The 21,586-nt window shown below is 46.6% G+C and overlaps 1 protein-coding gene across 6 annotated transcripts in view; it reads left to right on the top strand.

Annotated features, from left to right (window-relative positions):
• RABGEF1 (RAB guanine nucleotide exchange factor 1) overlaps positions 1-19,819 on the top strand; it is a 28,846-nt gene extending 9,027 nt beyond the window's left edge. For 4 of the 6 annotated variants that reach the window (XM_081843584.1, XM_081843588.1, XM_081843585.1 and 1 more), the window contains exons 3-10: positions 719-885; positions 8,554-8,574; positions 9,673-9,839; positions 10,431-10,512; positions 12,271-12,403; positions 15,458-15,549; positions 17,190-17,446; positions 18,994-19,819. In XM_081843584.1, the coding sequence (XP_081699710.1) occupies positions 719-885; positions 8,554-8,574; positions 9,673-9,839; positions 10,431-10,512; positions 12,271-12,403; positions 15,458-15,549; positions 17,190-17,446; positions 18,994-19,392 (1,318 nt within the window). In that variant the 3' untranslated portion in view covers positions 19,393-19,819. The remainder of the gene's footprint in view (positions 1-718; positions 886-8,553; positions 8,575-9,672; positions 9,840-10,430; positions 10,513-12,270; positions 12,404-15,457; positions 15,550-17,189; positions 17,447-18,993) is intronic. The other 2 variants (XM_081843587.1, XM_081843589.1) reach the window with 1 other exon arrangement.
• Positions 19,820-21,586: the final 1,767 nt, after the last annotated feature.

The raw sequence follows: 21,586 nt of genomic DNA on the forward strand, positions 1-21,586 counted from the left end.
CAGCCCTCCTGGGACAGCTAAGGGGAAATAAGCAGAGATTTATACCAAAGTTGGTTGGGCAATTGTCTGGATAGGGTAGAACAAAGCTTTCAGAATTCTTACGCTTGGTGTGTGTGTGTACATGCGTGTGTGCTCACGCATTGGAATGGACCTCAATATCCCTTCACACAGTATAAAGGGATCACATTCTTGTGCTGTAGATGCAAATGAATAAATGAAATTTCTGCAAGTAGAAAGTTGGCAGACTGAAATGAGCGAGATAAAACCATTATGCTTGAGCTGCTAATTCTTCTGCTTGCGGGGGGCACATTCAGAAATGGTATACACCTACTGCAGTCTATAGTATTGCCATTCCCAGCCTGCTGCAAGGTGTAGGCCAGAAGCCTTGCTTAAATGCATAACTGTCAACCTTCCCTTTTTTTGTGGGAAATTCCCTTATCCCAGCGCCGTTTCCCGCTGCTATCCTGGATTGTTAGATATCCCATAGACTGTCCCCGGGACAGGTGAGGCTGCTGATCCCTTTTTTTTTGAGGCTGCTGATCCCTTATTTTCAAATCTGAAAGTTGACAGCTATGCTTAAATGTGTGACTTGATTTTATTGTGGAGCCAGAATCTGACCCTGGAGGAGACAGGAGAGGTTCCCAGCTGCTGGTAAAACTCAGCAGCAGTGCTTCTTGCTGGAACTAACTGTGGCTCTGTTTTCTCCAACCGGTTGCAGGCTTCAGCGTGAGGAGGAGGAGGCCTACGCAAGCACTCAGCACCCTCAAGGGGCTCAGTCGCTCACGTTCACCAAGTTTGAGGAGAAGAAAACCAACGAGAAATCACGGAAGGTGACGACGGTGAAGAAATTCTTTGGGGCGTCATCTCGACCAGGAGCGAAGAAGGGTAAGGGGGGAGAGCGGTTAGGGGGGCTTTTAAAAACAACAGCTGGGTAATGATTTCAGGTTTTTCTGTTTCACTAGTCTTTTGGATTAGTAGACAGCAATTATTGTGGCCCTTTCCAGACTCTTAAATCAGTTGGTCTGAGTCATCATTTAACTCTGAAAAATATTATTTTATGATAAGCCAGCAGAGCTCTCAAAGGGCACAACCCACAACACAACATAACAGCTGCATTACCTTTATTGTAAAGGAAATGCTACAGCTAATGACAGCATTGAGAGCCATGTTTGGTCCTTTGTTCTCAGCAGAGATGATTTTTGAGATGGCCTTTCTGTGCAGGGTTGGAAGAAGGGGGCCATGGCCGGGGGGGGGGGGGGCGGAAGCCAGAGCTTGCAACCGAAGAGTATCAGTCTGCAGTTTCAAAGGACAGGGCAGGAAGAGACAGTGTAGGCACTGGGAGATTCCCCTCTCTGCCTGTTTTAACCCCTTCACACACCCTTCTCAGCAAGTCCTATCCCACACTTCCAACACTATAAAACTACCTGCAGTTCATCAGGGCCTCCCTTCCTGTCTGCGAACGAGAACTGCCAGATCTTTGGTCTCTCCTCTCCTCCCTCTCCCTTAACTGTGTCACCCTTGGGAGTCCTTGCCTTTTTTGCATTTGTTCCAGCCGCTCAGGAGTCCAGCGTTAAGTCCGGACAGCTTGGGAAGGAGCTCAGTGCTGATAACCTTCTCAGGGACTTGAAGGAGATTTTTACTCCACCCTGGGAACTCTCTTCTCCTGCTGAAGGTAACGCGGCCCAGCCGCACCAAACCCGCCTCTCTGCTCATTTTAGCAGCTTTGCCGAATCCAAAGCTAGGGTTGTGCCAGGAGTAGCTCCCATAGAGCCTCTCATCAATTGATCAAACTGCTTCCTTACCACCTTTCCCGTGTTGGAATTGGAGACACCGCAGTCCTTCAAATCGAGCGCGTTCATCATTTCCCTGCAAGACGACACAAATAGCAGTTCTATTATTTTGGTTGAATTTTCTGCCGGAAGGGCCAAGACCACGACTCAAGTTAAGCAAAGAACTAAAGCAGCAGGTTTTTATTATTTATTGATTTCTTGCATTTTTGTCCCACCTTTTCTCCAAGGAGTACAAGGTGGCAAACACGGTTGCCCCCTCTCCTCATTTAATCTCCCGCAAGAACCCAGTGAGGGTCGGTTAGGTTGAGAGGCAGTGAGTGGCGCTTGAAGTTGCCCAGTGAGCTTCATGGCTGAGTGAGGATTCGAACCCTAGTCTCCCAGGTCATAGTCCCAACCATAGTTTTAACCATTATGCTACATTGGTATTTCTACCTTTGCTAGCTTGGGCTATGGAGCAGAAAGTTACAGTTCAATACAGTCATACTGCATGTTACGTTCTTTCAGGTTACGTCCCGCGGCGACCCGGAAGTACCGGAAAGGGTTACTTCTGGGTTTCGCTGCTTGCGCATGCGCAGAAGCGCAAAATGGTGTCACGCGCATGCACAGAAGTGGTGAATCGCAACCTGCGCGTGTGCTGCTGCAGGTTGCATTCTTTTCATGTTGCGAATGGGCCTCCGGAACGGATCCCGTTCACAACCAGAGGTATCACTGTAGAAGGGAGCAATTTTACTATGAGGGTACAAGAACATGGAGGCAGCTGCACTGAGCGAACTGTGAAACCTGCTTCCGCAGGAGGCAGTGATGGCCACCGATATGGATGGTTTTAAAAAAGCATCAGACAAGTTCATGGAGGATAAGAAGGCTATCCTTGTCTGCAAGCTGTGATGGCTTTACTCTGCCTCTGCGGTTGGACGCAGCAATGCTTTGAATACCAGTTGTTCTGGAAACCGCAGGAGGAGACAGAGAGGGCTGTGGTGCTTGAGTCCTGCTTGCAGGCCTCCCAGAAGAGGCATCTGGGTGGCCACTGTGAGAGCAGGATGCTGGACTAGATGGGCCACTGGCCTGATCCAGCAGGCTCCTCTTGTGTTCTTAGGTATTTGAGCATCACAAGGCTGTGTACAAAAATACCTGCAGAATAAATAAAATAGCAGCTGGCATCGGGCCAGAGCAGATATATTTCAAGCTGTTGTGATCACCTGGTATCAGGGTCTAGCAAAGGTGGGAGACAATATGTTTTTAGTGAGATGCAGAAGGGTCCTCTGTTTCTGCACCTGTCTTGATTCAGAAGGGAGGCGATTCCATGAGGATGTCCTCCCGCTGGTCGCAGTCAGGCAGGTCTCTGCAGGCTGCAGCACAGCCAGGAGGACCTTGTCAGACGACCTTAGCTGCTGTGGAAGGAGCAGGCAGCTGCCCAGGGGCTGATGGGAATTGTAGTCCAGAACCTCTGGAGAGCACCTGATCAGCAAAGGCTGCTCTACAATTTGCTGGGGGCCTGCAGGGGCTTTTTCTTAGAGAGTTTCTTGCCATTAAGCAGTATGTGAATCTCGTTTAGATAAATAAAATAGGAAGCCAGAAGCTACCCATGTTCCTTTGGGAGGAAGGGAGGGTTATAAATGTAATTAAAACATTCCAGAAGCTAGCTTAGGAGCCTAAAAACTTGGTTCTTTCATTCAAGAAAATATGGATAAAAAGACTTGCTGCATTCCACACAGTTTTAACTTACAAAAGTGTTGAATGTGCATAATGGAGTCTCTTGTGTGCATTGATGTTTCTTTTCTTAGGTTTTAAGCAAAACTAAAAATTCTCAGGCCTTGAGACTGTTCTGAATTGGAATATTTCCTTCCGGCTCTAAGAAGGGCAGATTTTTTAAAAAGGCTCTGAGAGATAGAAGCTGTTGGATCAAAGCTGCCCCTCCAGGCCATAACAGTGAAAAGGGGAAATTAGGAGTTGTATGTGACAGAAATGAGATTATATTTCTAATTTTTTTAGGTCAACTATTAGTGTTCTTCTTCCTTTAAAAAGCAAGTCTTTGAATGTAGAAATAGAACAGGGCTGAAGGTGCCCTTTATCATAATTATAACCACACACTATGACTCTGCCCCTAGTCTGCAAATTGACTGACCTTACATAATTCTAGTTTTGCTAGTCTTGGGAGGGGCAGGGACTCTGAATTAATTTTTTTTTATTTTTCAGTTCATTTCAATTCAGTCCAGTTTATATTCTGCTCCTCTTTACTGAGGAGCCATGGGCAGGAAACAGATGTACCATTTGAAACAAAAACAAAGCAAACATTTTAAAACATTCTAAAAACATAATAAAAAACATCTACAATCAGTTTACTGTTCAAAAAATTACTCTACAGGCCATTAAACACATTTTCCCATCCCATGTTCTCAGGGTTGCTAGGAACAGTCTTCTTCAGTCACCATATGCACCTGGGTCAATAGGAACATTTCTCCTGAATAAGGACGGAGACAATCACACTTCACTAGGGAAGGTATTCCACAACCAGGGAACCTCCACTGAAAAGGCTCTGTTGTGGGTCAGCACCAGGTGGGCAGCCCTGGTGGCAGCCCCACCAAGAAGGCCTCACTTGTTGGTCATAGGGTCTGAGGTGGTTAGTATTGGGGAAGATGCTCCCCCTCCAGTTGCTTGACCAGTTTTCTTGCTTCTGAGAATTAAGCAGTCTTAAGCCACACACTTCCAACCCTACCTTTGTCCCAATAAGGACTGGAAACATGTTTTTAAGAAATAAAAAGAGAGCTGTGTGTATCCACAGCCATATCCTGCACTTTTTTTTGGCTTTCCAAATCCAAGCTTTTCTATCTGCAGCAGTTTTTGTTTCTGTTTCCGTGCCTTTCCCTAACCTGTTTTTTCAAGGGTTCTGTGGGGTCCAATTTTAATAGAAACAGCTTCCTACATGGTTTCTGTTGTGCTTGCAGAACACATTTCCCATTCACTATATCTGTCCGGAAGGCCGATGGGAACCCAGGAAGCTGCCTTATATTACACTAAGGCAGATGTTGGTCCACTTAACATGGTGCTTCCTACACTGACTGGCAGCAACTCTCCAGTTAGAGTATTCCCAGAGCTACCTGGAGATGCTGGGGATTGTACCTTGGATGTTTTTGCATGCAAAGCTGATGCTCTCCACCACTGAGCTGTGGCTCTTCCCTGCTGCCACAGAGCTAGATCTGATGTGCTTAAACTACAGGGTGGTACAACTCTGTTTCACAGAAAGCTGCCTTATACAGAGTCGGGCCATTGGATCATCTGGCTCAGTATTGTCTACACTGGCAGGCAGCCTCTCTCCAGAGGTTTCAGACAGGGCAACCAGCTCAACTGGAGATACTGGGGATTGAACCTGGGACCTTCTGCATGCAAAGCAGACGCTCTGCCACTGAGCTGCAGCCCTCCCTTAGGTCCCCCAGCTTTTCCTGAGCACTACCTCTTTGTGTTCTTCTGAACACAGTAGGGCTCTCCTCTTCCTTGCTGCTTTTTGCCAAACTTCTTATGAGCTGCACTGATTGACTGTTTCAAGAAATTGTACTCCCTCTCCATCCAAAAGGTGGATATCATATTTTTGAAGTCAAAGGCTGGATCAAATTTATTTTATGTTATTTATCACATTTATATCCCACCTTTTTCTGCAGGAAGCCTAATGTGGCATACATGATTCCTCATTTAATCCCCACAATAACCCTGTGAGGTTGGTTAGGCTGAGAGGCAGTGGCTGGCTCCAGCGTTACCCAGTGAGCTTCAGAGCCGACTGGGGATTCAAACCCTGGTCTCTCCCAGGTCCAAGACTAACCACTACACCACATTGGATTAAGTGCGGGGTTTCTGGCAGAAGCCAGCTAGATGATGCTGGAGTGTCTCCCCGCATGGCATAGTAGCAATGGTGTTCCATATCCTGGACCCCAGCATCCAGCATGAAAGGATCCATCACTTCTGATAGTTCTAAGATTCCCTGCTTAGTCTCTTGTCTCTGGAATTTGCCCTCTGTGATAACCTACCTTCCCGATTTCTGCTCCAAATGTAATTGCTGAGGAAGAACATGCGGTTCAAAACCTGGCCTAAATGGCCTTAAATGTCTAGTGTGTTAAATCCTTGCTCTCCGTAAAACTGCTAAGATTCCAGAAGTGCATCTGTTCTGAACAGTTACCAGGTTTCGGACAATTTGGGCATCATATCGCCCATGATATTTAGACTCCTGACCGTCTTCTCCCTGCCCTCCCCATAACGCTACAACAAGAGCGAGGAACTTGTGGCACCCCAGGTACAAAGGGACTCCATCTCCCTTCAGCCCTGCTCAGCATGGTCAGTGGTCGGGGGCAATGGGAGAGTTGTTGGAGGGCTGTAGGGCCCCACTCCTGCTGGGGTGTTTGGGGAGGATCAGGTCTCTTAACCACAATCAAATCCTTAAAAGAGGATTAGACAGATTCCTGGAGGAGAGGGCTGTTGATGGCTACTAGCCACGATGGCTATGCTCTATCTCAACAGTTAGTGACAGCGATGCTTCTGAAACTGCAGGAGAGGAGAGGGCTCTTGTGCTCTGGAAGGCGTGTGAGTTCTCACAGGCATCTGGTTGGCCACTGTGAGAAGAGGATGCTAGACATAAGTGAGCCTGATTCAGCTGGGCTCTTCTTCGTATCTTAACCACAACTCTCATCATCTCTTGACCAAGGGTTGGAGCTGATGGGAGTTGGAGCCTAGCAGGAGGGCTACAACCCCACACCCTGCCCCTAAAGCGCGCGCGGGTGGGGGGGGGGGCAGGGGCGGCTCGGAAGAAGGAACACATATTGCTTCCTGTAGTCCTGGAGAAATTATGGTCCTCTGGCACTTGCTTAGCCAGGAAAGTGGCACAACCGTAGTGCGAGGCTTTAGGCTGATGTGGATGTTCCTCTAGATGACAGTTTTCACTGATGCTTTGCCTGCCTTTGAGCTTCCTGTGTGTTTCTGTGTCTTGCGGTGAGTCTCCACCTTCCTATTCCCCTGCCCCACCTGTTCAAGTAGAGGGTTTGGGGGTTTGGTGTTTGTGCGAAAGGGGCTCCAAAGGGGCAGGCATGCTTTTAAGCCTCCACCGTGTACATTGGGCTGCAGCAAAGTCAACAGTGAAGACGCTTGGTGTGGCCAGTTGCACGGCTTCAAGACCCCCATGTAGAAGTCACTTAAAAGATAATGCGAGGCTGTGTGTCCTCTTTGGGTAGAACACTGTTTCCTGGACACTCTCTGTCTTCAGTGTGTGTTTGTGTGTGTGTCTTGTGGTGCTCAGTCCCACAGCCCCACTAATTTCCTAATCCATACATTTTCCCTCTCTTGCACCCCTGCCCCTGAGCTAGATACACAAACCCAAAAAGGGTGTATGTGCTTTTTGTTAGTGTTTAAAAAGCTCAGATAAACTCATTTGTATTGCCATGTGGTTCAGACATCTTAGTGGTGCCTCATCATGGCTTTTTTTTTTTTTTTTTTAGGGCGAGGGGGTGCCTAAAATACAAAAAAGCTGATATTCAATTTTGTTAGGTTTGTACATGCTTAATTTCCTTACCCCATCTGTTAGAAATGAGGTTAGTATAAGCAAATATGAAAGGGACACACTCTTTCTCTTTCTTCCCTCTGCCCCCCAGAAATCAGTAGAGAGAGGTGCATTGAAATAAAACTGATAGTAATAATAATAATTGAGACAGGATATGTAAGAGAGAAGAGATACCATAGCAGGAAAGAAGGAAAAAGAAAGAAGGAAGAGAGAGATGAAGGAAGAAGAGAAGGAAAGAAGGTGGGGGAAAGGGGATGAGAGTGTGTAAGCATGTGTGTAAGAGTGTGTAAGAGGGAAGGCATTCAGGTCAGGTAGCTGAAAATAGGTTAAAAGAGGAGAGTTTTTGTGCAAGTTTAAAAGAAGTTGCTCTGGTGGGAAGGTCAGCTCACCTGGAGCAGCCCTGCCACAGAGCAGTGATAAGCAATTCATTGCCATCTTGCATCACTGCATACTAAGGAGCTCCTGGTGGTTGGATGCAATGGTTGCTGAACAGCCATTATTTAACATTTGTATCCCACCTTTTCTTTTCTCCAAGGAGCTCAAGGTGGCATACATGGTTCTGCCCTTCCTTATTTAGCCCCCACAGCAACCCTGTGAAGGGTTATTATTTAATCTCTTTATATCCCACACTTTCTCCCAAGCTGGGATTTGAGGCAGCTTCCACCACTTAAAAACATTGTTACAAAACAAATTAATCATAAAAAACACCTAGTTAGTCGTTAAAATATATCCGGTGCATTGCCTGCACCTTAGTTTCCAAAGGCCTCTCTGAACAGCAAGATTTTAGCATGCCGGCAGAAGGGAGCCAGCCTGACCTCTCGGAAGGGGATCCCCCAATGTGGAATGTGGGAGCAGCCACAGAAAAGGCTCTCTTTCAGGTTGCCAGGGACGCAGGGAAGGTGCTCCCCGAGGACATTAGCACCTGGGCAGATTTGTACAGGGAGATGCGATCTTCCAGGTAGCCTGGGCCCCAGCCCGAAATGGTGAAACGCCTCCTGGAGTCTTCCTCTCCCTGCTGCAAACCGACACCTGTCATCGTGTGCCCTGCCTCTGACACATTTGTGCTTTGCTCGCTGTTGTATTTGTGAAACGCAAACTGAGACTGTCCTGTGTTTTGTTCTCTCTCTCTCTCCTTCTCCCTCTCTCTTTTCTTTCCATCGCTTTTCACTCGTCTGCCCTGCTCCATTTGCGTCGCCTTCTCACGCTCCATCCCTCCATTCCGAACAGTCCTGGTTGGCAAACGGAGAGGTGGGTGACTTTCCGCTGCATTTTGGAGCGCACCATGACAATGTTTGGCTTTGCTTGTGCCTTTTTGTGTGTTTGCGGCCTGCGGAACGCTGTCTCGTCTCCTTTTTGATCGGGGCTGGTGGCCGTTTTAAAACACTGTGTTGCTTAATTTATCTTTTGGCAGCCTTTGGAGCCCACTCTTTGGCTGAAAGGGCTCCCGTAGTGGCTGGCATGCAGTCAATTGCATCAAGACAGTCCCTGCCTACACAGGCTGCCAAACCATAAACAGAAAGTGCGACATACGAGGGTAAAGGAATGGGCAGGGAAGAGGAAAAAAACAAACTCGGGCACCATGGAATCATAGAATGGTAGAGTTGGAAGGTACCGCTGAGGGTCATTTAGTCCAACCCCCTGCAGCACAGTTCTTAGAATGACTAGCTGTCGCAGTTCAGAAGCAGGAGGTGCCTAAAGCAGCTGGACGTTTGGCAAAGCTGATGGAGTGAGCTGCCTGCTTCCCATCCATCCCACTGAGGCAGTCTCGTGGTAAGGCTGCCCCCAGGCAACATTTGAAGGAGAGGAAACCTTGTCAGTCTGGAAATGCCTGGATGGAGCTTTGTGCTTTCTGCATATAAAGCTTCTACTCAGGTACAGTTCTCCCAAACCATTATTCTATGGCAGGGGGTGCCATGAGGATGCCAGTACCTCCTTTGGTGCCAGCGAAAGATCACCTCAAAAATCCACAGCGCAGGGGAGACCCTTTGCTCCTCCAGCTCAGTTTCTTTTGCACTGGCTTGGCTTTCCCTGCATTGAACATGCCAAAACTGGATACCCACTTCTTCCCTTCCCTTCCGAACAGAGGATAGATGCAATGTTGCTCTCCCCCCCCAAGTGCCCACACCATTTTTGGCTGCTATTTCTGCTCTTTTAGAGGTGGCAACCATTTTGTGTTCTCCCCCTCCCTTGGCAGCCATCTTATGACAGGCGCACCACGGACTTTCTCAACATTCCAAATGGCCCAGTGATGGTTAGTGACCCCTTTGCAGTTCATAATATAAACCTGGCAGGAGTGAAGTCAAATAATGGGGTGCCCTAAAGGTTGTGCCGTCTTCTCTCCCGCAGATGTCCCAGACGCTAAGGCTCCCAGCCCTTCCATCAGCCGGCAAGTCAGCATCGAAACGGACCGGGTGTCCAAGGAGTTCATTGAGTTTCTCAAGACGTACCATAAATCCGGCCAGGAGATCTACAAGCAGTGCAAACACTTTTTGGAAAACATGCATCACAAGCGGGTAGGTCCCTCTCGCAAGAGCGGAGAGGCCTCGCTTTCCGTTGGACGCTCTGGAAGTGAGGGTGGGTGGAATTAAAACCAGGGACTTGCTTTTGAGGGAGTGAAATTAATGTATATTAGGTGTTGAGCTGACTTGTGAAAATAGACTATGCCCCTTCAAAGAATGTGAATGTCCTGATTATCTGCTCAAGTAGTATACTTTTGTTATATTTATGGGGAAAGTATGCATACGTACTTCAGTCTTTACTGCAGGAATATTTGAAATTTGGCCCAGATGGAGCTGCCACATCTTAAGATAACCTACTCAGATTTTATGTTGGGTTTTTCTTGGGGATAGTTGGTAAACAAGGGGGGAAAGCTTTGGAAATAGATATTGGGGAAAGCCAATGCAGGTGTCACAGCTAAAGACCCTCTGGCAGAACGCCATCCAGCCTCTGTTTTCATTGGAAGGTGGACCACCTTCTGAAGTAGTCTGTTCTACAGTTGAGCAGCTATTGCCGTCAGAAAGTTCTTCCTGATGTTTCGTCGGAATCTTCTTTCTCGTAACTTTGCATTGCCTATTCTCACCTGCACGACTGGTGCTCTTTTCCAGGACCTGAGTATTGAGGAACAGTCCGAATACGCCCAGGACTTCTACCAGAATTTGGCAGACAAGTTGCAGAGCCGCTGGAAAGGTATTTCTCATTTCTACTCTTAGCTGCCATTAGTGGGACTTGGGAGGGGAGGCATGCACACACATTACAGCTTCCGTTGCAAGACAGCTATGGTCGTTCCAGGATTGGGAAAGCTTGAACACAGCTGCCCATTCATTGGTAACCTCACAGTTGGACCTCACAGCTATCCCATCTTGCTCACAGCGGCCAACCAGATGTCTGGGGGAAACCCTCAAGCAGCACTTTCCCCTCCTGTGGTTTCCAGCAACTGGTGTTTGGAAGCATTACTCCCTCTGACTGTGGAGGCAGAGCAGAGCCATCATGGCTAGTAGCCCTCCATAGCCTTTTTTTGTGATTGTGTGGGCCTCTTTTCTGTGGGAGCATGCAAGAGGGAACTTTAAAACACAGTGTGAGCACCTGAGGAGTGCCATGCTCTCCCCCCCCTCACAACTAGAAGGGATTTAGGGTACAAGGGCTTGGTCCTGTGATGCTGTAGAGTTCAGAAAATAGGCCCTCTGACCCTTGGCTCTTGAGCCCGTCTCAAGCTTCTAGTTCAGAAACCACAACAGCAGCAATTTATTATCTATACCCTGCCCATCTGACTGGGTTGCCCCAGCCACTCCGACCAGCTTCCAACAAAATATAAAACCACAGTAAAACACCAAACATTAAGAACTTTCATATTCAGATGTTTTCTAAATGTCAGATGTTTATTTTGTGGACAACTGATGGAAAAGCGTTCCACAGGGTGAGCACAACTACTGAGAAGGCCCTCTGCCTGATTCCCTGTAATCTTGCTTCTTGCAATGAGGGAACCACCAGAAGGCCCTCAGAGCTGGAGCTCAGTGTCTGAGCTGAATGAGTTTCCTTTCTTTATCTTTTTTGTATATACTTTTTATTAAATTTTCTGTTTTACAGTTTAAAATCCTCATTTTTACATCCTTAAGATATCAATGATTTCCCTTCTTCTCTTTCCACGGTTCATTTTACATATCATTAATCCCTGCATATTTTACAAAAACTATACCATTCAGTATTCCATTATTGCATCCATCAAAACTTCTTTACACTGTTGAATTTATCTTAATGCTGCTGGTGTTTTCAGCTGTACAGAGTTATTTCCCATATATTCAATCAACGTTTGCTAATCTTCTCTAAACATATGTTCTTCTTGTTCTCTTTTTCTGTATGTTAAGTCTGCAAGCTGCACATATTCTGTCAACTTAAGTTGCCATTCTTCTTTGGTTGGGACCTTGCTCGTTTCCCATTTATGGGCTAACAAAAGACGCACTGCAGTAGTAGCATACATGAGGGGCTGAACGCGTTTCCTGGTTCAAGGGAGCCCACTCCTGGTCTGATCTAGCAGGGCAGCTCTTAAAGGAGGGCTCTTGACTAGAAGATGCTCAGGTGTTTTCTCAGGCAGCATTTGGCTAAAAACAGGTGGAACCGGAAGTTTGGTGCAGACTCTGCCTCCGCTTCTTCGAACTGTGTGGGGAAGCCAGGTACAGTGGTATCTCAGGTTACATATGCTTCAGGTTACGTACGCTTCAGGTTACAGACTCCGCTAACCCAGAAATAGTGCTTCAGTTTAAGAACTTTGCTTCAGGATGAGAACAGAAATTGTACTCCGGCGGCCCGGCAGCAGCAGGAGGCCCCATTAGCTAAAGTGGTGCTTCAGGTTAAGAACAGTTTCAGGTTAAGTACGGACCTCGGGAACGAATTAAATACTTAACCCGAGGTACCACTGTATTCTTTGATCTCGGGATGTCTTTTTTTCAGTGTCCCCGGACAAAGCGGAGAAGGCGATGGACCAGATTGAGAAGTACGTCATGACTCGGCTTTACAAATACGTTTTTTGCCCAGAAACGACGGAGGATGAGAAGAAGGACCTTGCTGTCCAAAGGAGGATCAGGTGCGGCTCTGGGAAGGCCCCCTTGGGGGAAGTTGTTCTGCCTTCAGTCTGCTTGATAAGCCTGTATGTAGTTGCTACGCTTCTGCCTGCTTCTTTTTTTTTTTTTAATACATTTTTATTAAAGTTATACACAAAACAGACATATAATATATATATATATATACACACACACACACACACACACACACATATATATATATATATATACACAGAAAAGATTACAAAAAAGGGGTCACTACAACAGAGATATACAAGCCAACTTTTTCCTTTTTCCAACTATACAAAGAAAATAGTTTAGCTACATCATGCACAAAAAAACACACACACAAAAAAACACCCTGAACTCCCTTCCACCCTTTTGGTAAGTATCGAATATCTACTTCCATTACGTATTTGATTTTTAATCTATAATCCTAAATTCACTCGCTGGTAGTATTGTTCTAACCCCGCCAGTTCACATTAGACATTTATTCCAATATAGTTCCAGTATTTACTCCAATTTTTCAGAAATTTCTGTTCATCTTGATCTCTTATTTTACCTGTTAATTTATCAAGCTCAGCATAATTAACCATTTTAATCTGCCAGTCATTTATGCTGGGGATGGTTTCCACTTTCCAGTATTGTGCCAACATAATTCTCGCTGCTGTGGTGGCATAGAGGAATATCGTCTTGTCTTCCTTTTTGATTTCTTTGCCCGTCATTCCCAGCAAAAAGGCTTCAGGTCTTTTGGGAAAAGTGTACTTAAGTATTTTTTTAAGCTCATTATAAATTGATTCCCAAAAGCCTTTCACCTTTTTACATGTCCACCATAAATGATATAGGTCACCCTCCACCTCACCACACTTCCAGCATTTCTTATCCTTTAATCTATACATTTTGGCCAATTTCACAGGGGTGTGGTACCACCTATATAACATCTTCCAAACATTTTCTCTCAGTGCCATACATGCTGTAAACTTTATGTTACAATTCCACACTTCCGACCACCTTTCGAAATCGATGTTATAGCCAAAGTCAATTGCCCATTTAATCATTGCCTCCTTCACCTCCTCGTCCTTTGTATACCACTCTAATAGTATATCACAGATTCTGGATAGGGTTTTGTTTTTGCCTTCTACTATTTCTATGTTAAATTTTGATTTTTTATCATCAAAACCCAACTTCTTCTTATCCTCTTTTAACAAATCATTCACCTGGTGGTATTGCAACCAACCAGTGAATAAGCTTTTTATCTCTTCATAAGGTCTGAGTTTGGGCCCTTGGTCTGTTTTTCTTAACATTTCTTCATAGGTGGCGTTTTTCTCCTCCATGTTTGTTTTCTTGACCGTTAAAACCTCTATTGGTGAAATCCACCAGGGAGTCTTTCTTTCAAGGAGGTTTTTATTCCTTTCCCATGCTTGGTATGCTTCTGCCTGCTTCAGGGTGGCACCAAGGGGTGTCCTTGCCTCGTTTGTAAACCCCCATTTTTTTTTAAAAAAAGTTTCAAAATGACATTTTTGGTAAAGTATGGAAACAAATAAAAAATGTAAAAAACAAGCAGGAGCATAGTCCACTAAGCTAAAACAAAACACAGTCTGGGTGGGTTACCACTGACCCTAGCATTACAGGGAAAGCAAGAGATTTTGAATTCATTTTATTACTCATTTATAAACATATTTCTATACCACTGTATATCAATTAAAAATTTATAGCAGTAAAAAGAGAAAATCATATCAAAAACTATCATCTCCGTTTTTGAAAAGCAGACATTCGTTACCCATTGTGGAAGACGATGCATTCTTAATTACCTGCATAAGCCTGGCAGAATAGGGGGGAAAAATCAGCAGGCATTTAAAAGTTGGCACAGAAGGCATCTGCTTGATTCTCCAGTGGCAGAGCGTTCCACAAGACTTTTACACAGTCATAGTAAACACGAGTAGCCCATTTATAAGCCTTTGTGTGCTATTTTGTCTCAGCCCCTGTAGTTTTCAAGCCAGCAACCAATGTTGCTTGGGAATCTTACCCAGCCACACAGATTTTTGAGTGGCAGGTGGAGGAACCTGACCCTGTAGTTGGGTCATGCAAGTTAGAGGCTGCTGCGTACTATCAAATGTATTTTTAGCTGGATTCCCCTTGCATGTCTCATCCCTCCCCCCAATAAATTTTCTGCTACAGTCAACTTTGGTCCACCAGCCTTTAAAACAAAATGGTGCATGGTATATCCCTAGTGATGAATGTCTAATCGGGCTGCTCCTGATAATGAAAGGAGGATTAATGTAATTTGTATTCTGAACACTGTATTAAAAACAGAATAACAATAGCAGCAGCAAAACGATGTTTTGAAAAAAGCAATTTTCTGCTATTCATCCCTGTAATTTACTTAATTGTCAGTGTTTATTTTTACATGGTTTTTACTGCAGGACATCGGGTTCAGAAAGGCGTATTACATGGGTTAGTTACTAATTTTACAAATAAGATTAAATCAGTTTCATTTAAAGATTATATATTAGCATACCAGGCCCAAGAAATACAAAAATAAGTAGATGGTGGTTGTATTCAGTTTTTACAATATTTTTTCCTCACATTTTTTCTGCTTGTTCTTTTTTTTTTTTTTAAGTCTTGTTTTAAAATATTTTCTTCTTGTTGAGCATGTTAGTTTGCCAAGAAGGTTAAACTACAGCCGCATTCATGCCATACGTGAGCACTCTCACACCACAGTCATGGCTCCCCCCCCCCCAAGAATTCTGGGAACTGTAGTTCATGTAAGGGGGTTGACCACATCAATTTATAATTCCCAGCACCCTGGACAAACTACAGTTCCTGGGGTTCTCCATGTCTGTTAAAGTGATAAGGGAGTTATTTTAGTGTAGCTGTAACTTTGCTTTCCCAAATTCCATAATCTTAAAATTGTAGAGTTGGAAGGGACCACGAGGGTCGTCTCGTCCAGCCCCCTGCAATGCAGGAATCTTTCGCCCGACATGGGGCTCAAACCCACAACCCTGAGATTAAGAGTCTCATGCTCTACCAACTTGATTTCTTGAGCTCTTTCTCTTTCTCTCCTCCTCTGCTTTCAGAGCTTTGCACTGGGTCACTCCTCAGATGCTCTGTGTTCCTGTCAATGAAGAAATCCCCGAAGTCTCCGACGTGGTCGTAAAGGCCATCACAGGTATGCCGAGGGATGCTGGGTCCCAGCTGGCGCAAGGGCGGGTGGAATGCCATGATCTCTTTGCAAAACCATTGCCCAGCCTTAAAATCACTGACACAGAAACAAATACGTCTCTCTGCTAAAGCGCCATAACAGGCGGCCCTCAAGAACATGGATGCAGCCCAGGGTGTGTGGCTTTGCTGCATCTTTCCATGGAAAACCATCCAAGATTGGATCGGGATTGACCACTCAAGAAACAGGGGCATCTTTTTGTTTCTTACAAGATTCCCCAAGGTTTATTGCTCAGGGCCATAAGCTCAGCGGTAGAACACATGCATTGCCCACAGAAAGCTCTACTAGGTCCAGGTCCTCAGTGTCTCCAGGTAGGGCTACCTAACTCTGAGAGAGCCAGAGGGAAAAGTAGGCTATGTTTCGGGCCACACCTAAGTCAGAAAACTGTACATACGTGCACCTGTGTTCTCCAGAGTTAAAGGGCTTATTCCAGCTAGGCAGAAACACTCCAGAAGAATAGGAAGTAGCAGTGGTGAGAGAGCGTGGCCTAGGGAGAGTCCCAAGGACATCAGAAGAGTCCTAAGGGTCAGGCCAGTGGCCCATCTAGTCCAGCCTCCTGTTCTCACAGTGGCCAGCCAGATGCCAAAATGGGAAACCAGCAAGCAGGAATGTGGCTCCCAGCATCTGGGATTCAGCAGCATTGGTGCCTCCAGATGTGGAAGCGGGACATAGGTAAAGGGATCCCTGACCATTAGGTCCAGTTGTGACCGACTCTGGGGTTGCAGCGCTCATCTCGCTCTATAGGCCGAGGGATCCCGAGTACAGCTTTCGGGTCATGTGGACAGCATGACTAAGCCGCTTCTGGCGAACCAGAGCAGCGCACGGAAATGCCGTTTACCTTCCCGCCGGGGTGGTACCTATTTACTTGCGCTTTGACGTGCTTTCAAACTGCTAGGTTGGTAGGAGCAGGGACTGAGCAACGGGAGCTCACCCCGTTGCGGGGATTCAAACCACCGACCATCTGATCAGCAAGTCCTAGGCTCTGTGGTTTAACCCACAGCACCACCTGTGTCCCAGGACATAGATAGTAGCCATCAATACCTTTCTCCACATATTTGCCCAATCCTCTTCTAAAGTCACCCAAGTTGGTGGCCGTTTCTGCCTCCTGCGGCAGGGAGTTCTGCAGTTTGCGCTGCATGAAGGTACTTCCTTTTGTCCATCCTGAATTTTCCAACATTCAGCTTCTTTGGGTGCCCATGAGTAGGACAAGAGAGGGAGAAAACTTTTCTCTACCTGCCTTCCCCATGCCATGCATAGTTTTGTAAAGGGCGCATTTGGCTTGCCTTCTCTCCAAGCCAAAACACCCCAAAGGCTGCAACCTTTGCCTCTTCACCCCCTTGACCTTTCCTGAACCTCTACAATATGAGGGGAGGCGACCGGAATGGCATCCTGCATTCCAAATGCTGTTGTGCCGTCGGTTTGTATAGCAGCACGAAACCTTGGGAGAGCAGCTGCCGTTCAGTGTCGGCAGCGCTGACCCAGATGGACCAGAGCCTCTGACCTTCCTATCTGCCAGAGCCTCTGTGGGCACATGGCTGCTGGAGAATGCACCCCTCCCTAACCCTCTGGGCTTCTCCCGTGTCTCGCAGACATCATTGAGATGGATTCCAAGCATGTCCCCCGGGACAAGCTGGCCTGCATCACCAGCTGCAGCAAACACATCTTCACTGCCATCCGGACCACGAAGGACGAGCCGGCTTCGGCCGATGACTTCCTGCCCACCCTCATCTACATTGTCCTGAAGGGGAATCCTCCTCGCCTCCAGTCCAACATCCAGTATATCACTCGGTTCTGCAACCCCAGCCGGCTGATGTCTGGCGAAGATGGTTACTACTTTACAAACCTGGTAGGTACATTGCGGGGTGGGGGGCAGGAGGCAGGGGCTGGTTCATTGTTACAGCTGCCCATGCATTGGTAACCTCATGACTGGACTACTGCGATGCGCTGTGTGTGGAACTGCCCTTGGGGTTGGTCCAGAGGCTGCAGCTGGTGCAGAAGGAGGCAACTGGTTTGCTGGGGGCAGGGAAGGGGTGGCAAACGTCACCTGCATATGATGCCTTGCTTGTGGGATTTGCACTGGCTGTCGATTTGCTGCTGGGCCTATATAGCTCAGGGCCTGGTTATTTGAGAGACCACCTTATCATCCCTTGTACACCCAGCTGACTGCAGTCTGTGGGAGAGTCTCCTGCAAGTTTTTCTCTCCCCAGACATCTTTATTGCAAGTTCAAAAGGTACATAATGATATGTGCACTAAACATGGTGGGACGTAAATAAAAAAGAGAAAAAGAAAAAGAGAGACAGCACCTGTGTAGAAGGGAAAATAAAGGGAGGAGGGGAAAAACCCAAAACTGAATACTTTACAAAGTTGTTATTGTACTTCACCAGATCTTTAACCTGTTACAGTATTTGTAAGAGTGGATTCCAAATATCATTGAATTTGTCCATGGCAAGTCTGCGTTTATATGCAAGTTATTATGCTGCGAGTTTGTATAAGTCTTCAAGTGTAGAAGGGAGCCACATTTTTATTTTTCATATGAGACTGATACTAAAGACTGATACTGATGAACTGATGAATTGGAGTCTCCTGCAAGTTGAGGTGGCCAGAACTCTGCACATTATTCCAAATGCACTTGCACTATAGATTTGAATAATGGTGTTAGGGGAGGGCTAGTACCTCTGGTGGGGGACACATTGTGTTCCTCCTGGGGTAGTTCACCCACCTTTGGTCCCCACCCTGCACTCAGCTCTCACCTGTGGCTCATAGAAGCTGTCAGCATTGAATAGCGGCCACACCCGGAGAAACAGCTTCAACTGGCCAGCTAAACCAGGTGAGAGCAGTTGATGGAGTTAGGGACTTCCCCTGCATGCAAAGGCAGGTTCTGGATTGAGCGGACGAGACCAGTCATGGGCCCAACGACAATAAGGCAGTTTCTGCCTGTGCTGTAAAGGGAAGTGAGGGGCAGATGGGGCTCATCAACCTGGGAAGGCAGCCCATCTAGGAGAAGGAAAACTGATCCTAAACCTTGCTGCCTTGCGGGACATCTTCAGGAGAAGAAAGGGATAAGGTGTAAACCCTACACAAATCCAGAGTGGAGTCCCTAAGGTGGTTGGATGGTGCCTTGTATGCCTCCTTCTGGTAACTCCTGCAGCCAAGCTGGTGCCAACATATTGCCAGCAACAACTGTGGTATCGGCTGTTTCATTTTCAGTTCCTTGCCTAACACTCCCTAGCATGTAATTTGCCTTTTTTTCCCCATGGCCACTGCTCAAGAGTAACTTCAAGCAGCTGGAATAGAAATTGCGGCTTAGCTGGTTGGGCGTGCTATGTGTGTGTATGGATCTTGTGCTTTGTGTAGCGTGGGAATAAACGTGGTGCCTTTCCCCCTGCCTCCAGTGCTGTGCCGTCGCCTTCATAGAGAAGCTGGATGCCCAGTCCCTCAACCTGAGTGAGGAAGACTTCGACCGCTACATGTCCGGCCAAGCGTCCCCAAAAAAGCAGGAGCCGGAGAGTTGGCCGGCTGACGTCTGCGTGGGGGTCCGGCAGATGTACAGGAACCTTGACCTCCTCTCCCAGCTCAACGAGCGGCAGGAGAGGATTGTGAGCGAGGCCAAAAAACTCGAGCGGGACCTCATTGACTGGACTGACGGGATCACCAAGGAGGTCCAGGAGATCGTGGAGAAGTATCCCTTGGAAATCAAGCCCCCCAATCCGGCCTTGGCTGCCATTGACTCTGAAAACGTGGAGAATGACAAGCTGCCGCCTCCGTTGCAGCCCCAGGTTTACGCTGGGTGATGAGCACCTTCTGGGGCTCAGAGACATTCCTCCCTCCCTCTCTGTCCCCCACCCCGCTTCCTTCTGCTTGGGGAGTGGGCTAAAGAGGGGCAGGAAAATCAGAGGAATTTAAAACTGGCACATTTTAAAGGTACTGTTTGCTGGCAAGTGTGTCACATGATACTTATTTTAGCCAGAGTTAGCCAGCTACTATGAGGGCTGTGGGTTTTGCGTGTTCCTCGAACCCAATTTAACTTCTTCATTTTTACACAAATCCGGTATAATTTTTAAGAAACACAGGTGTTTTTTTCTCTGCTCCCCCTGTTCTCCCTTCCAGGTATGCATGTGTGTGTGCGTGTGTGATATTTGGTTTGTTTCTCTTTTTTTAAGTGAAGTTTTTGCTGGTATTTTTTTCCTGCTTAAAAAATAAAAAATAAGGTGGTTATCAGCACTTTGCAAGGGATGCCAAGTTGTAGGTAAAAAAAACTAGAATGGTACTCTTTTATTCCTTCTTAGGGGCGGGGAGAAGAAAATATGTTGTAAAGTAAATATTTAACAATTGTAAATAGGTCTGCAATATTGGGCTTGTGCTTTCACCTGCATGGCATCTGGTAAAGAATGCTAAATGTTGGTTTTTTTTTCTTTACCGTCAATGAGTTAAATTTAATGCTTACAGGTTTTTCCCCCCTCCCCAGGAATTGTGGGGAGGTGGAATGGCAGGAAGTTAGAACCTTGTTTATGAGCCAGTTTTCACTGCTCTAAAAGCAAGCAGGATTTGGCCCATCATCAATGTGGGATTAAACATGCTTGAAAAGTGTGGCCATTCTCCCTTTAAAAAATAACAACAACCTTGAAATGTTTTGTCATTGCAAAGCATCATTTGGAATTGTGGCAAAATGACACCCTGTGTTGGAGAAAACCAGGCCTTAACTTAGCCCTGTAATGTTCCCTTCTATCTGGAATTTCAGCCTGGCTTTAGTGCAATGCAAGGACCAGATCTGTACCTGCAGGGTGAAAGAAGGCCAGCCAGGGTACAGACATGGAATGTGTAATGGGTGCAGAAGACCACACTGGCCCTCTTTCCCTTTCCCTGCCTTTCCTTGTATATTTGACACAATAGCGGGATGAGATTCTGTGGAATCCTCAACCTCCCAAAGTTGCAGGTGTCACTTCTATGGGTATACAGTACGAGTGCGTCTTACACGCATTTAACCAGCACAGTTCCAATCACGTGCGGTTGAAGGCCGGCTGGTTGAAATCCTGCACGTTCAATGCAAGCAAGGTGGAGGGCTTAAAACCTCTCTTTGCACCAGCTTTTCAGCTCTCTTCCTTGCTGGGGTGTGTTTGTATGCTCAGCAATGCAGACTCTGGAAGGCTAGGGATGCTCATGCGGGGGGGTTTGAGCATACATGTTTTGGGGTATATGCAGAACCCTTGGAACCAACCCCCCGTGTAAGATGTGATCGTATTGTGTATATATATCTGTTTTGGGATTTATATTTGTAATGTTCTGTAGCCTTTCCTCAGCGCTGGGTTTAAGTGAGGTCTCTGATCACTCCTTCCCTACCAGTAGTTCACTGGAAGGGTCCACATTGCACTGAATTGGGTCTCTCTTTCCTTCTTGCCCCTCCTTCCCAGTCTTTCAGTAGCCTGGGTCCACCCACCCTTTCAAATCCTCTTCCCTTTTGCCAGAGAACCGATGACCCTGTTCAGACACAGTGACTTGCCAGCCTGAATTGATGAACCTGCCCGTAACTGATGCTTTTTCTACACCTGTATGGGATTGGAGAAGGGCTGGGAGGTTTGGGTGGCACTCCCTGTGAGGCGCGCAAACCTGTCTTAGAAGCTCTTACCTGCAAAAAGCAAAGCTATTTCCCCTGCTATTAAATTCATCCTAAGTATCAGTGACTTCTGGTTTTGTTTTGTTTTTAATGCCAAGCCTGCAAATATAGGAGCATAGGAAGCTGCCTTATATGCTGAACCAGTCCATCTAGCTCAGTATTGTCCACACTGACTGGCAGCAATTCTCCCGGGTTTTAGACCGGTCTTTCCTTATCCCTTTCACCTCAAGGTGCCAGGATTTGAGCCTGGGACCTTCTGCAGGGAAAGCAGACACAAGACTTGCAATTTCCCACCCCCTTCAAATGACACAAGGAGAGAAGCTGAGCTTTATAGTGTTAACGGCTTGATGCCGCAGTACAACACGTTTTGGAAT

The sequence above is a fragment of the Podarcis erhardii genome, assembly GCF_964252035.2.
Source record: "Podarcis erhardii genome assembly, chromosome: 16".
Taxonomy (NCBI): domain Eukaryota; kingdom Metazoa; phylum Chordata; class Lepidosauria; order Squamata; family Lacertidae; genus Podarcis; species Podarcis erhardii.